General features: G+C 43.1%; 1 protein-coding gene across 1 annotated transcript in view; it reads left to right on the forward strand.

Annotated features, from left to right (window-relative positions):
• Positions 1-11,327, forward strand: part of snta1 (syntrophin, alpha 1) — a 32,397-nt gene extending 21,070 nt beyond the window's left edge. Inside the window, exons 3-8 of the mRNA XM_070959017.1 lie at positions 5,330-5,525; positions 5,816-6,005; positions 6,239-6,369; positions 6,846-7,042; positions 8,375-8,562; positions 9,758-11,327. Coding sequence (XP_070815118.1) covers positions 5,330-5,525; positions 5,816-6,005; positions 6,239-6,369; positions 6,846-7,042; positions 8,375-8,562; positions 9,758-9,850 — 995 coding nt within the window. The 3' untranslated portion in view covers positions 9,851-11,327. The remainder of the gene's footprint in view (positions 1-5,329; positions 5,526-5,815; positions 6,006-6,238; positions 6,370-6,845; positions 7,043-8,374; positions 8,563-9,757) is intronic.
• Positions 11,328-13,463: the final 2,136 nt, after the last annotated feature.

A 13,463-nucleotide genomic window follows, 5' to 3' on the forward strand; every position in this document is an offset into this window, starting at 1 on the left:
AAAGCATAAAAATTCCAATTTTCTACAAGATCTAATTCACGATTGGCTGATTTATTTAGTCAGTAATGGCTTTTTTTTTTTTCTTTTACCTTGATTGACCTCAATGCACTGAATAAAAACAGCAAGTGTTCCATAGTGCTGCATCGTTATTTATGATGTTGTTTTGGCCCGAGACATCTTTCCTCGTTGGTGGTGTAACATTGGGACATTCTCTGCCTGACATGGTTTACAGAGCCAACAGCATGCTTCTGAGGTCGCTGACTGGCCAAAGACATTCCAGTCGCTCCCACAGTAACCAGTGGCAGGGGGAGGAAGGGCTGGCGTTCAGCTTTAGAGCATTGTTTCGCCTTTGACAACCCAATGGCACTTTTTGACCGCCAAGTCAAGGAGCATGTTAATGACTGCCAACTCCATCACTCTGCTGGGTTCTGATTGGATACTTCTTGAATTAATTCTTAAATCATCACTGTGAGTGGATGGAAGCAGAGGGTTGGCCTGATGTGATGTGGGTATGTCTGTGTGTGTATATACTATATTAGGCAATCAACTATAGCGAGTATTGGCTGAGCACAGTTTGAAAATTTAAACTTGTACTTCGGTAATTTGGACTGTCCAGGGAGCTGGGAAGGAAAAAGAAAAGGCTTTTCAAACCACGGTTAAGTGAATTGTGTCAAAACAGAATTGGCTGAAAATGTCTGGTCAGGATTTGTGAGGTTCAATGTAAAGACTTTAGAAGGAAAAGCTTAGTGGCAGATTCTGCAGAAGAAGCAAAGAAACTCCACACACACACACACACACACACACACACACACACACACACACACACACACATATGAACACACACACACACACCACACACACAGTACAAAAGTAGTTTCACTGGCTGCCAGATAAGCTAAAGTAATAACAGTGCCATCTCAGCTAATTTTAGCTCTGTATTGAATGTGCCGCCACTGGTATTCATGGCAACATTTCTGGCTGAGCTTAGCTGTATGTTCGGTCTCTCTGTATCGCCTGTCTCACTCTGTCTTATTCTCTATTCTTACTCTCAATCTGCTTTTTACCCCCCGTCTCTCGCTTTTCCATGTCGTTCATTCCTTACCTCCTCCACTTCGATTCTCCAGTCCTGTCTCCTCTCGCCTCTCCTTTTCATTCACCACCCTGTTTCAAAGCTGTTTCCTTCGATTTGTTACGTGGGGCCACAATTTCTAATGTGTGAAACACCCGTGCGATCATTTTCACTTTGTTTTTTTCGAGAATAGTAAAGCCTTTACAAAAGGAAATATCTCAGTATACCTGCTGTGATTGGTGTTTATCCCCAGCCTATTCCACAGCCATAAACTCAGCCTTATGTAATAAGGAGTAATGATTGAGAGTAGAGCGCTCATTAGGTGCCACATATAAGCACCTGCAGCCATGCTTGCATCCTCTTTCCTGACTTTCTCCGACAAACTTTTAAAGAAACTTTTATTATTGAGAGTGTAGCGCTAGTTGCCTGACTGAGACATCCTCATCATATACAGATAGCCATCACTGAAATGCCAGTCTTTACCTGTCTGCCTGCACTATGCTGTCACCCTCAAGAGGACTTTATTAGTAGAGCTTCAAGGTGCTGGAGGTCTTCTATGATGGCTCTCTCTTGAAACAATAATGTAGTCAATCCAATTTCCATTCCCAGTCTTGTGGCCTAGCCCGCCATATCGAGATTGACCACATCCATTTTGAATGGCCTTGGTCCAGCAACAAGGAAGCAATTGGCTACCCTATGGTGCAAACATCAATGGGTTGGCACGAGAACAAAAGGACAGAAGCTCATTTCCATGAAACATTACGTATGCGAGTTGACAGCTACTTCAAAGCCGTAGCTGGTACATATTGGTTGCTCGCTGCTTGATTCGTGTTCCCAGCCTGCACATCCCCACTTCGTCTGGTTTTGTCTACAAATGCACATTTCTTTCTTGGGACATGGAGCTGATTCTGCACAGTGTAAATGAGGCGAGTAAACAAGTAAAATTCTCAAGTAGAAAAGGGAGAAATAAAGTTTTATAGGCCCTTCAAATGCATTAGGGCCATGTGAGGTGGATCTAAGTGAGTTTTCTGACTAGTTCATGCATCCTTAATAACCTCCTGGGACACCGATTGGGCTGTGTAAGATCTTCAATACCAGTGTCGATATGATTCCTGAGGTTTGGTACCAATACAAAACAAAGCAAAGAGGTTTTCTCTGGTAGTTTCAGGAGTACAAACCCTTTCCTAAATAAAATAAAAGTAGCTATGACTTAAATCAGGAACTAAGAGTTTCAATGCCAGCTTTCTGTGCTCAGACATCGAGTCAGTAGCTAAAAAGTAGTGAAGCGTGATTGACCACACCATAAATATGCCTTTAGACATGCATTGCTTTGTGTGCTCATCTGTATGTGTTTCCATTCGAGTGTTTGGGTTCCAGCAAGTTTGTGTGTGCGTGTGTGTTGTAAATGTTTGTCCCCGGAACCTGTACTGGTAGACCACACATGAAAAGGATGCTGTTAAACCTGCAGAGAGTGAGTGAGTGAGTGAGTGAGTGAGTGAGTGAGTGAGTGAGTGTGAGAGAGACAGGGAGGCAGGGAGTGTGTGAGGCAAGTGTAATTTCAATTCCAGTACTCTTAATCCAAAGTGGGTAAAAAGAGCCATTCTTCTCAATGATTCTTTATAGATTTGAAGAAAAAAAACCTTTAGTGGTGAAACCTTTATAGCTTTCAGATATTGAAACAATCCTCTTCCCCATCGGACTGAAAAGGAACTGACCTCATCTCAGAGGAGAGGGACAGGAGGAAAGATTAGAGACAGATTGGAGATCCAGAGCAATATTATTGAGAAAGAATAAGAGTTTTGAAAAGCAAAAGAGGTGCAGACGGGCAGACAGTGAGCATTCAGCTGACTCAGAGGAGCTACTGTCTGTTTATAGTTTTCAGCGTTTAGGTCATGCCCTTTTCTGCAGCAACTTAAGTCCCCTTCAGACATGCACTGTAATCCTCCAATGCTCAGCCACTTTTAAATGTTGGCATCATGTTTGAAAAAGAACCTGAGTTGTTTTTTCCACGAACATTTTTTTCATGAACACTTTTCTTATTTGGGGACCAGATAACAGCTCTGTAACATTTCGAACGCAGCTCAAATGTGAATAAATGCCGTTACTTTACCTTTAAAAGCACACAGTTTTATGACATAACTCCATTTGACACTCTGAATATGGATCCAAATTCTGGGTTTTTGGTCATTTTAAGGATTTTAAAGTGGCAGATTAGACTGAAAACAGACATTTGTAAGCCAGATGAGATACATGGCGTTTCTAAGAATGGCTGGAAATGGTTTGGTCTGACACTGAAATATAACAACTGTTGTTTCACTGCGACACGGACAAGATAACAAGTGAATGACTGGCCTTGCTCATCAGACGTAACTTCCTGTGATGCCCCTTCTCATGGGCTAAATGCCAGTCGTGTGAGCCCTACATGATGTAGCCATTATTTACGGTAAACTGCCAGATGAATCAAGCAGTGTTGCAGATTTAATGTCTTGCAGTCAGTGAGAGGGTGTCTTTGCGGTGCATTCGGACCCTCCTGAAACTTTTGACCCTCTCTTCAGTCAGTCTGCCACCTCCTGATAGAAGAGAGGAAAATGAACTGCTTTTATACGGTTTATAGTGAAATAAAACCAGAAAAGAGGAGGTGCCACTACATAACCCTAGATATGATGTTCTGCTTGATGTATGGACAAAATAACTGTGTGGCTGCCTGCCTGCCTGCCTGCCTGCCTGCCCGACTGGCTGGCATGGACTCTATTTTGGGAGCGATGGAAGCCCCCCCTCTCCCTCCTGTTGTCGTGTGCTGTGACTCTTCAACTTGCCCTGTGGCTATGCGCCTCTTGTACTGTGCAAGAAGGGCACTTAACACTTGCCCAGTGAAACCAGAGCTCTGCCTTCAGCCTTCAGCCTCATGCCTTGCCATGTCCTCTGGGCTATTTTTACTCCAGCAGTGGCTACTTCTGCCAAACCCATACCACAGCCTACTGGACTGGAGCTGAGGCCATGCGTGTTTCTGTATGTGTGTGTGTGTAGGTGTGTGTAGGTGTGTGTGAGTGCTGAAACTGTGCATTTGTGAGCAGAGCTGAGCTGGGCGATGTGGTGAAATCACAAATGAATTTGGTAACATTAGATTATATCCTGCATGTGTAATTACGGGGCTTGGGGTTTAGGACGCTGATGATTGGCTGCAGCTTCTCCGGTTCAAATCCGGCTGGGGTCCTTTGTTGCCCTTCCCTCTCCCTTATTTCCTGTCATCTCTCTCTCCCCCCTCCCCTTCTGTATTACTTACAACTAATTATGGGTTGCAATATTGTAGGCGCTGGGAAACAAAATGAAAGCTATATTTTTGAAGAACTTATGTAGTACTTATGGTCAGAATTTTCTAATTATTTCGGTTGGATACTGGATATGCTCATTAAGATGGAACAAAATATGAAACCTATGAAGATAAGAATTTTTTTTTTAATTGCACACTAGTCATGAACTAATATAGGACCACTGTAGTTATGTAGAAAGAAACCAAGAAGAGTAGACCTGTTAACGGCTACAGGATATAATGATATACCTAAAGGAAGACAAGAATGGTACAACTACTACACCCCTCCTGTTCCCTGTAGTGATGGGTATAAACTACTCTCTCATTCATACAGAGCACAGAACAGTCCATAGTGATAGTCACATTGACTGTATTGACTCATGTCAGCGTGACAGCACTGGCGCCACTGTTAACCAATGGTCATTACTGGCGTGAATGAACCAAATTCAATCAATGAATCGCTTTCTTTGTCCCCAGAGGGCACCACACTGAAGATATTTAGACTTTGGATTCCTCACCTCATCCATGCCACACAGTGTCAGTGCAGGAAATCACATCCTCTCTCTGCCTCCAGCTGGTGCTCATGACATGCCCACCCGTGCCAGATCCACCCACATAAAACAAGAAACAAAGAAACTCTTCTGTTCACTAAATCACAGAAATGAGCCAATGCTGCTTTTTATTTTAGTAGTAGTTAGTGTTCTGCAGACTTTCTTCAAAAAAGTGCACAATGAACTCTATATAGTGGTGGAGAAGTCCGACGAGATGAATTTCTGCACCTTTTTAAAGCTATTCTTAAGTGCCGCTACAGTTTTCAACTCATCTCTGAACCTGGAGGCATCATATTCATTTCCCAAATTCCTTTTCTCTCCTCCTCTGTCCTCTCGCACTTCTTTTTGCCTGACTTTTTTCTCTAATTCTCTCTCTCTCTCGCTCTCTCTCCGCTTCAGTGAAATACATCAAGGAGATGTCGGCCTTCTTTAAAAGCTCGGGGTCCCCTGGGGCCGCCCTCCCCTGGGACTCTCCCCCCTCCACGCCTCAGAGGGGTGCTGAGCTCTCACCCGCTGAGGTGAAGGAGCCCCGCAGCATCCCGCTGAAGATGTGCCAGGTGTCACGGAAACAGTGCCCCCCGGACACAGAAAACAGGTAGTGTGTGCTAGAGGCTAACAGCTTTACGTATGTTTGATTTTCAGCTGATAATTGACAGCCAAACCTGCACAAAGTTGCTGAGAGAGAACATTGTAAAGGGCGCTTCTTACCCAGTCTTCCTCACATATTCTCTTTGTTAATATCTAAAACTTCCTCTCCACCCTCAAGCTTTTCTCTTTCTCTGCCATTTTGTCTTTTATTTCTCTGACGGCCCTTTTTTCCATCTCCCTTCTTGTCCTCCCGCTACCTTCTGCCTCTCTCTCTCCCCGTTTCATCTCATCTGCCAGGTATTTCGAGGTGGTTTCATCCAGCAGAAAGAACTCTGTGTTCCTGCGAGCAAAAGACCCAGCTATGGCCCAGTCCTGGTACAGCGCCATCCAGGCTGGCGTTGCCAACCTTTTACCACGAGTGAAGGAGGAGATGAAGACCATGCAGCCTGGCATGGAGGTCAAACATCTGGGCTGGATTACAGAGCAGGTAAACAGGAACACAGGCGCGCATTGTACTGCTGCAAAGACAACCCTCCACTTCTGTGTCAACAGTAAAGTTGAATCCTATCTTCAAGTGCATGCAGCAAAATCAAAAACAGCCTAATCCCAGATCCATGGGTGCAGCCTACTGTCCATGAGCATCACTGTCATAAATCAAATGTAATCAAAGTGCTGTACAAGTGAGTTCATGATTTCTTCATCTCTGCCACTAATGTGCAGGCGACCCAGGGTCCAGAGAGACCAGTGCTGGCCGCGCTGACCAACAGAGACCTGCTGCTGTATTCCTCCTTGCCTGAAAGCAAAGAGAGCCTCAACAGCCCCACTAAGAGTCATCCGCTCATTGCTACGAGGTTGCCACACACAAATGCCAGCGTATACTGTCCACTCATTCACCGCATACACCGGCGCTCTCTCCGCTTCCCTCTCTTTTACGCAAACACATTCACGTAACGCAGCGCACACATTTGGCATTTAATAAACTTCACAGACCTCCACCCGGAGCAGCCTGGCTCTGAGGTAACAGACCGTTCTGTGGCTGTTTTTGGCCCAGTCAAAGAACACATTCTCACTCTTTCCATAACTGGGCGATTGGATATTTTGCCACATAACGTCACGTTTCATTTGGAAAACATTAGTGGAAGCAGAACGTGTGAGTCATATGTTTTTCCGCCCTTCCTTCTCTCCTGTGCTCTCCACATCTCACTTTTCACACTGTAACACTTCATCTGTAACACACAAACACGTACATTTGCTCCTCTGGCCCATCCTTTTCTACGAATCTTAATTACCTTCTTTCTCCTCCACATGCTTCTATTCTCCCTTTTAGACTGGTCCACTCTGGCCCAGGAAAAAGTTCTCCCCTCCTGGATTCTGACCTCTCATTTGGCCTGCGTTCTGGCACTAAGCAAGGCGTGGAGACCCATGTGTTCAGGGTGGATTCTGCCAAGGAACTGTCCACCTGGACTCATCTGCTGGTGGAGGGTTGCCACAGTGCTGCTGAGCTCATCAAGGAGGTCACCACGGGTACGGATACAGGGATTTGTTTGACTCCCAGTTCCCTCTTCAGGCATGCTGCACAGTTTCTCCACCTGCAAGCAGAAGATTTTGTCTGATCTGACAGAGGGCACAAGGAATTGACCAGAAGTAATATTTGACTGTCTTTGAGTGTTGCTCGTCTTTGCCCGAGTGAGCAGAGAATCAGACAACCAAGACTGAAGATTTGACTCCCACTGAGGTCGCCCTTTGTAAAAATGAATCTTTGTCATGTTCAAAGTACGGGCCTGTTAGATTATGATGAGTATCAGAAACAAAAGCGCTTATTTATGTTTGCATTATTAACCTATAATAAGTAAAAAAGCTGCATGAAAGAGCTTGTGCCAGCAGTGCATTTGGACAATGTAGGCAGAGCATTGTTTCTCCATAAAATCCCCCAAAAGAGAATAAAAGCAGAGTCTTTCCATCACAACTGCAAACACAACACTGCTGTCACTCTAAAATTCATCGACAGGTCTTTTACACTGACTGATGCAAGTAAATCTGGGCTGTTATGTCGCAGAAAAACATGCCCATAACCGTAAATTCTGATCTGCTGATCAAAAACGCAGATTGATCGATCCCCTCGTTAATTTCTATGTGCATACCTTAGATCAATTAATCCAGAAAAATCAAGAGACATGGATTCTGTTCAGCAGAGACACACAGACACCTCAGTATAATAACATAGCAGGAGCTTGTCTCACAAAGCAGGATTGGGCGTTATCGTTTATTGTCTCCTGCACAGTGACTCAGGGACTGTACTCTGGAGCATAATGTCCTCAAATCGCTGGAGATTTCTTCTGGCTACATGTTTCTAAAAGACTTGAACTGGGAAAGGAAAGCTGTTTTTAATAGATTTTGCTTTGTTTGGTTTCAAGTACAGCTGTGTATCAGCTGTCTGCAGTAACAGTTCAGCTCATTTTGCTTAAATGATCCAGATTCTGCATTTAGTTTCATCTGGAAACTATTCAATCCTACTTTACAGGCACCAGTACACACACAATGCTGTTACATTGCCCTCTGCTGGCAGCTTAGTGTGCTGCAACAGACTTTCAGCCTAAAACCAAAAACAGTCTATTTTTGGTATCAGAATTAGGACAAGTGTTCCATTTAAGTAAGATTTACAACTGTTATCTTCTCGTAACAATGGGCATTATTTATCCTTTTAGTGCATTAAGCTGTCACATTCAGGGTGCAGCCAAGACTGTAACACTGAGCTCACAACCAAAAATCCAACAACTTAAGCCGAGCTCTGTAAAATCATTACATTACCTTTGTTCCGCCTCGGTGTAACCCCTGTTTTGTTTCCTACCCTGGCAGCCTGTAGCTGGAATGGGAAAGAGTGTACCCTGGGAGTGCACATTGATGAGGGCTTCACACTGTTCACAGAAGAAATGGGTGTCAGGAAAAGCATTCTGCTCCAGCAGCCCTTCGAGCGCCTAAGAATGTCCTCAGACGATGGAGTTCGCATGATGTTCCTTGACTTCGGAGGCCCTGAGGCAGAGATTGTAAGTTTTCCGTTGGGCTGCAGCATGCTGTTAAATTTGGGCTGTTACACTGAATATGCCAAAGATAGCTTGAATGGTTCTTATCAAAAATAACAGCTGGTGACGATAAAACTTATTTACACAAAATAATCTTAACACGAGGTCCATTCACGAGCCTTTTGCTCAGCTTTCAACCACATTTCATCAGCGCGTGAGAGTTTGATCAGTTGTCATGGAGGTGGCCGTCTGAGTCAACAGAATTACAGGACAAACTCCAAACAAGGTGACAAACACGGTGAGGCTGAAAGCTGCAGGAAAAGCCTGAGACAAACTACGATTTCCAAAAGTCAAGAATGAATCCCAATTAATTTGATGGCACACTGATCCAGTATTTGACCATTAATACTAACTTGTGTGTTTTGTGTATTTTATACATTTAGAACACAGAGGTGGAAATGATCATGTAGCACTTTTATTGTCATTTTATTTCTAGAAATGTAATCTTACAACATGCAAACATGTCGATCACGTGATAAAGTGGGACGCAGGAATCAGTGGTGGAATGTAACTTAGTACATACATCAAGTACTGTACTTAAGTACAAATTGCACAGCTTTTGTTACCAGTAACTTCTGAGAATGCACCTTTTCCAGTGAAACGTATCTCCAAGTTGGTGATTTTGAATGTTTGGGATAAACTGAAGGATTAAGTTTTCTCCTTCTTCTTTATCTAAATAAACTGTTTAAAAAGCCTCTTGGATTAGCTGCAAATGCATCGTCACAAAGCTGAAAACAGGCTGTTTTTTCTGAGCTCGTGAAAAGCCGACTTTTTAGAAATACGTGGTTCTCGCAGGACGGTGACGTACAAATGTAAGATGATCTTATGAAATATGCTGCATTGCTATAGATTAAACTATCCCACAGTATTTAAAGTAGTTCAAATTAACTTAACCATAAACATTTACAGCTGTAAAATGCCAACAGACACAATGACGGAGCAGTAATATGAATCCAGACACATCAGATATGAGAGAAAACACTTTTACTGCACAGTGACAGTGACTGCTGCCTTGAATGCAGGACATGTACTTGCAGTGTGGTATTAGTACTTCCACTGAAGTAAAGGAGCTGAATAATTCTTCCAATACTGACAGCCATCAGTGTGACATACAGTGTTAAAAAGCTTATATTCTTTCTCATTCTGACTCTTCTTTCAGCAACTGGACCTCCACTGTTGTCCCAAGACCATAGTCTTCATCATCCACTCTTTCCTGTCTGCGAAGGTCAAGCGGCTTGGCCTTCTGGCATGATAATGGCCACCCATCCAGAACATCAACAATAGGAATATTCAATAAAACACACAGCCCAGAAGACTCTGGCTCACCAGAGGACGTGGCCCAGGAAAAGATGCTGACTCAGCCCTTCTTTTCAGCCTTCCCTTAGGCCTCGAAAATCATCATCCTCTCTGGTCAGGTACCTCCTGGTCTTCTGGGGGAATGAAGAGAAAACTGCAGCATGGACCTGTGTTGAACTTATAGTTGTAAGGTAAAGAGAGGTTTTGCAGATGGTGTAGCAGCCATTTAAAGGATCTGACATCTGTCAAGTCTGTTGCAGTAGGTCATGACACTTTATGATGGCAAACTGTGTGAATATGACAGCCTGCATCTCAATGTTTCAAAGCTTGAAGTCTCAGCCATTTCATGTTTTTCGCCCCATTGTTCGGTCTTGTTTTGTTTCATGAGTCACGGCAGGCCTTTGTCGCGAGCGTCCTTTCATCGTTCAGTCTTTGCTTGATGTGCTGTGAGCAGTCATAACAAAAGTTATTTCACAAATGTCCTGATTGATGTTGGACAAACATTTGTTTATAAAGGCAGCTTCAGTGGAGTGACAGAATGACATGACTGATCACTGCATGGTAAGTCGTCTGTACTACACAATGTACAGAATACAACCGCAATGATATGCTCTTTGTGTGGATGCTCAAGTTGCCTTTACTCTGTGCTTTTTGTTTCAGACAACTTCCAAATGCCAGAGTGTATATGTTTTTCATTACAGCCGAACACGTCTGTCTCCTTTTGTTTTAAGTGTGCTCATAATCATTGGCCTAACAAAGAGAAATGACTAACAGATTATATTATAAAGGCTTTTTAAAAAATGTGTTAGCTTAACCAATAAATTAGATAAAAAGGTATTTAATAAATTTCCTAACGAAAAAATGACATCCTCCTTTCATCTGGACGGCCTTCGCCAGATAGTGTGCAGTTTTATTTAGTTTCAGCCCCTGTGAAGTACAAAATAAGAGCGCTTGTGTTTTTCGAGTACTGACGAAGGCTGTCACATAATCATGTGTTGATAGATGACAAACAGTCCAGCTAAGCTCCTTCTCCTGTGTGGATAAGCTACAAGCACAGAGTTTAGCTCTTAGATAAACCTTTTTTAATGCTTTTGTCTGTACTTCATAATGCAATCACCTGAAGAGGCTTCATCAGAAAGCACCGATGGTCCATTTCACACCATTCGACCAATATTTAAACATGTTAATTTACCATATGAAATATATTGAGTTGTTTACATCATAAAGTGTTGTGATTTTTTTTCTTTATTATGTGTCGACTGAACATCCACAACTTCTCTGTGTGTCCAACACTAAACAGACTTGTATTAATATATATTTCAGAACTAAACCTTGTTTGCTTCCAAAAATGTATTGTATATTCTTATTTAAACAAAGGTGTGCCTTGCAGGGTTGTTTGTATATAAACATGTAATAAACTTTGTTAACTTTTATTGCGTACTTTGCACGTGCTTTATTGATGCTGCATAAATGTCACTCTTGATTATTTATTTCTTTACCTCTGTGAAGACCTGTAACATTTTATTCTGCAGCTTAATTTAGGTATTGAATCAGTTTGACAGTTTAGTAGCTTAGCAGTTAAAGCTGCACAAATAATATAAAAGATATTTACCAAAGGATCAATGTGTCAGGTGCATCTGAGCATCTTGCAGCTCTGTTGTGGTTTTACAGCCAGGCATCACATTTTCCATCCATCCATCCATTTTCTATGCTGCTTATCCCTTTCGGGGTCGCGGGGGGGCGCTACACAACCATTCACAACCATTCACACTCACACCTAGGGGCAATTTAGAGTCACCAATCAACCTAATGAGCATGTTTTTGGTCTGTGGGAGGAAGCCGGAGTACCCGGAGAGAACCCACACATGCACGGGAAGAACATGCAAACTTCACACAGAAAGGCCCGACCCGGGAATCGAACCGGCAACCTTCTTGTTGTTAGGCACGCGCACTACCTGCTGCGCCACCATGCAGCCCGCATCACATTTTTATTTAAAAAAAAGAAAAAAAAACTGCTTAAAATTGTGGACCAATTATAAAGTTTTAAAACCAGATTTCCCTCAGAAGTGGGTTGGGACCAAAAACAGAGCTAAAAGCAGAGAGAATACTGGACTTACATTCATCAGGTGGCCAGAATCAAAATGAATGCTTGTCTGTGTCTGTTGTAAACAGCACCTGCTTGCTAACATGTTAGCCGGAACAACCGTATGAGGTCAGTGCAGTTTCAGCTTGTCCTGCACTGCCACCAAGTGACCAAAAACAAAATAAATGAAAGCAGCTTTAAAACACTTCAGTGTGAGACATATAGTGTTGGTTGCACCGGTCACAGTATTGTGAAGGATTCTTCTGAGGCTTGATTTGGATTTACTGCTCGGCGTCATTCTGCCAAAAAAAAAAAAACCTCCAAATTTGTTCAAAGAGGAAGAAGTCTTGGAGGAAATGACACTTGTTAATCACATGTGCAAATCATATGTTCATTAACTCTTAAATAGCAAGATGAAAACCAAGACATGCATTAGGAGGAGTGAAACTACTTGTGAATTAAGGGCTGATTTTTCTATCTATCTGCTGTAATAGCTCTCAAATCCAAACAGTCCTTTTAAGTCAGCGCTAATGCACCAGCTGAAAGTTTTAATGTCATATCTCGTGGTCTTTAACGAGCTGCTCCGCTGAACAGCAGATCTGGCCGACACGCTGTCTTTATTTAACATTCCCAGTTGGTGGTCTGACAGTTTTATTAAGTCCAGACAGATCTGAAGAATGGGCAGAGCAAAGATGATGATGATGAGATGCTTAAGTCAGCGGGGTGTGTGATGGAGACAGTTAGGCCTGCTGCTAGCCATTGTAAAAGCAGCACGCAAACAGTCCCCTCTTATATGCTTTTACAGCCACGAGGCAGTGTTATCAGTGAGGCGCAGATGCTGCTTGTTACTGTGTAAAGTGTGAGTCTGTGTGTGTGTGTGTGTGTGTGTGTGTGTGTGTGTGTGTGTGTGTGTGTGTGTGTGTGTGTGTGTGTGTGTGTGTGTGTGTGTGTGCGTGCATATGCTTTTTAAACACACATGTATTTGCATGTGTGCGCCGGAACAACAAATGGAGGCTGGAGAGTCTAGTAATAATAAACTGTGAGTTGTGTATCAGCCTATCAAATCAGAATGGAGTGTTCACATTTGATCATATCTCCCCTCTCCTCTCTCCCCTGCCTCCCCCTTTCAGCCCTCGCTCCTCTTGTTGAGAGTGTTACCATGGCGACGGCAGGGAGCGCTCAGATTGGCTGTTTCCCCTGAACTATGGTTTTGCTGCTGAAATTGCCAATCAGCCTCTCAGATCCGCTGGAGAGGAGGAGGAGATTGTGTGAATATATTTTGATTAACAAAAATGGAAGGGCACTTAGGAGGGAGAGGAAGGGGGAGAAAATTGCCAGAAAATATGATGTTAGTAAGTGAAGGGGCTAAGAGAAAATGTTGCACCTGATAGAATACACTCTGCAATCCCTGCTATTGTGCCAAAGGCTTGAGAGCAAACATTATTGCGCACAAAGAGAAGGAATATTGACTCCAAATGATATTGGA

This window comes from Chaetodon trifascialis, chromosome 3 (assembly GCF_039877785.1).
Source record: "Chaetodon trifascialis isolate fChaTrf1 chromosome 3, fChaTrf1.hap1, whole genome shotgun sequence".
In the NCBI taxonomy this organism is placed as follows: Eukaryota; Metazoa; Chordata; class Actinopteri; order Chaetodontiformes; family Chaetodontidae; genus Chaetodon; species Chaetodon trifascialis.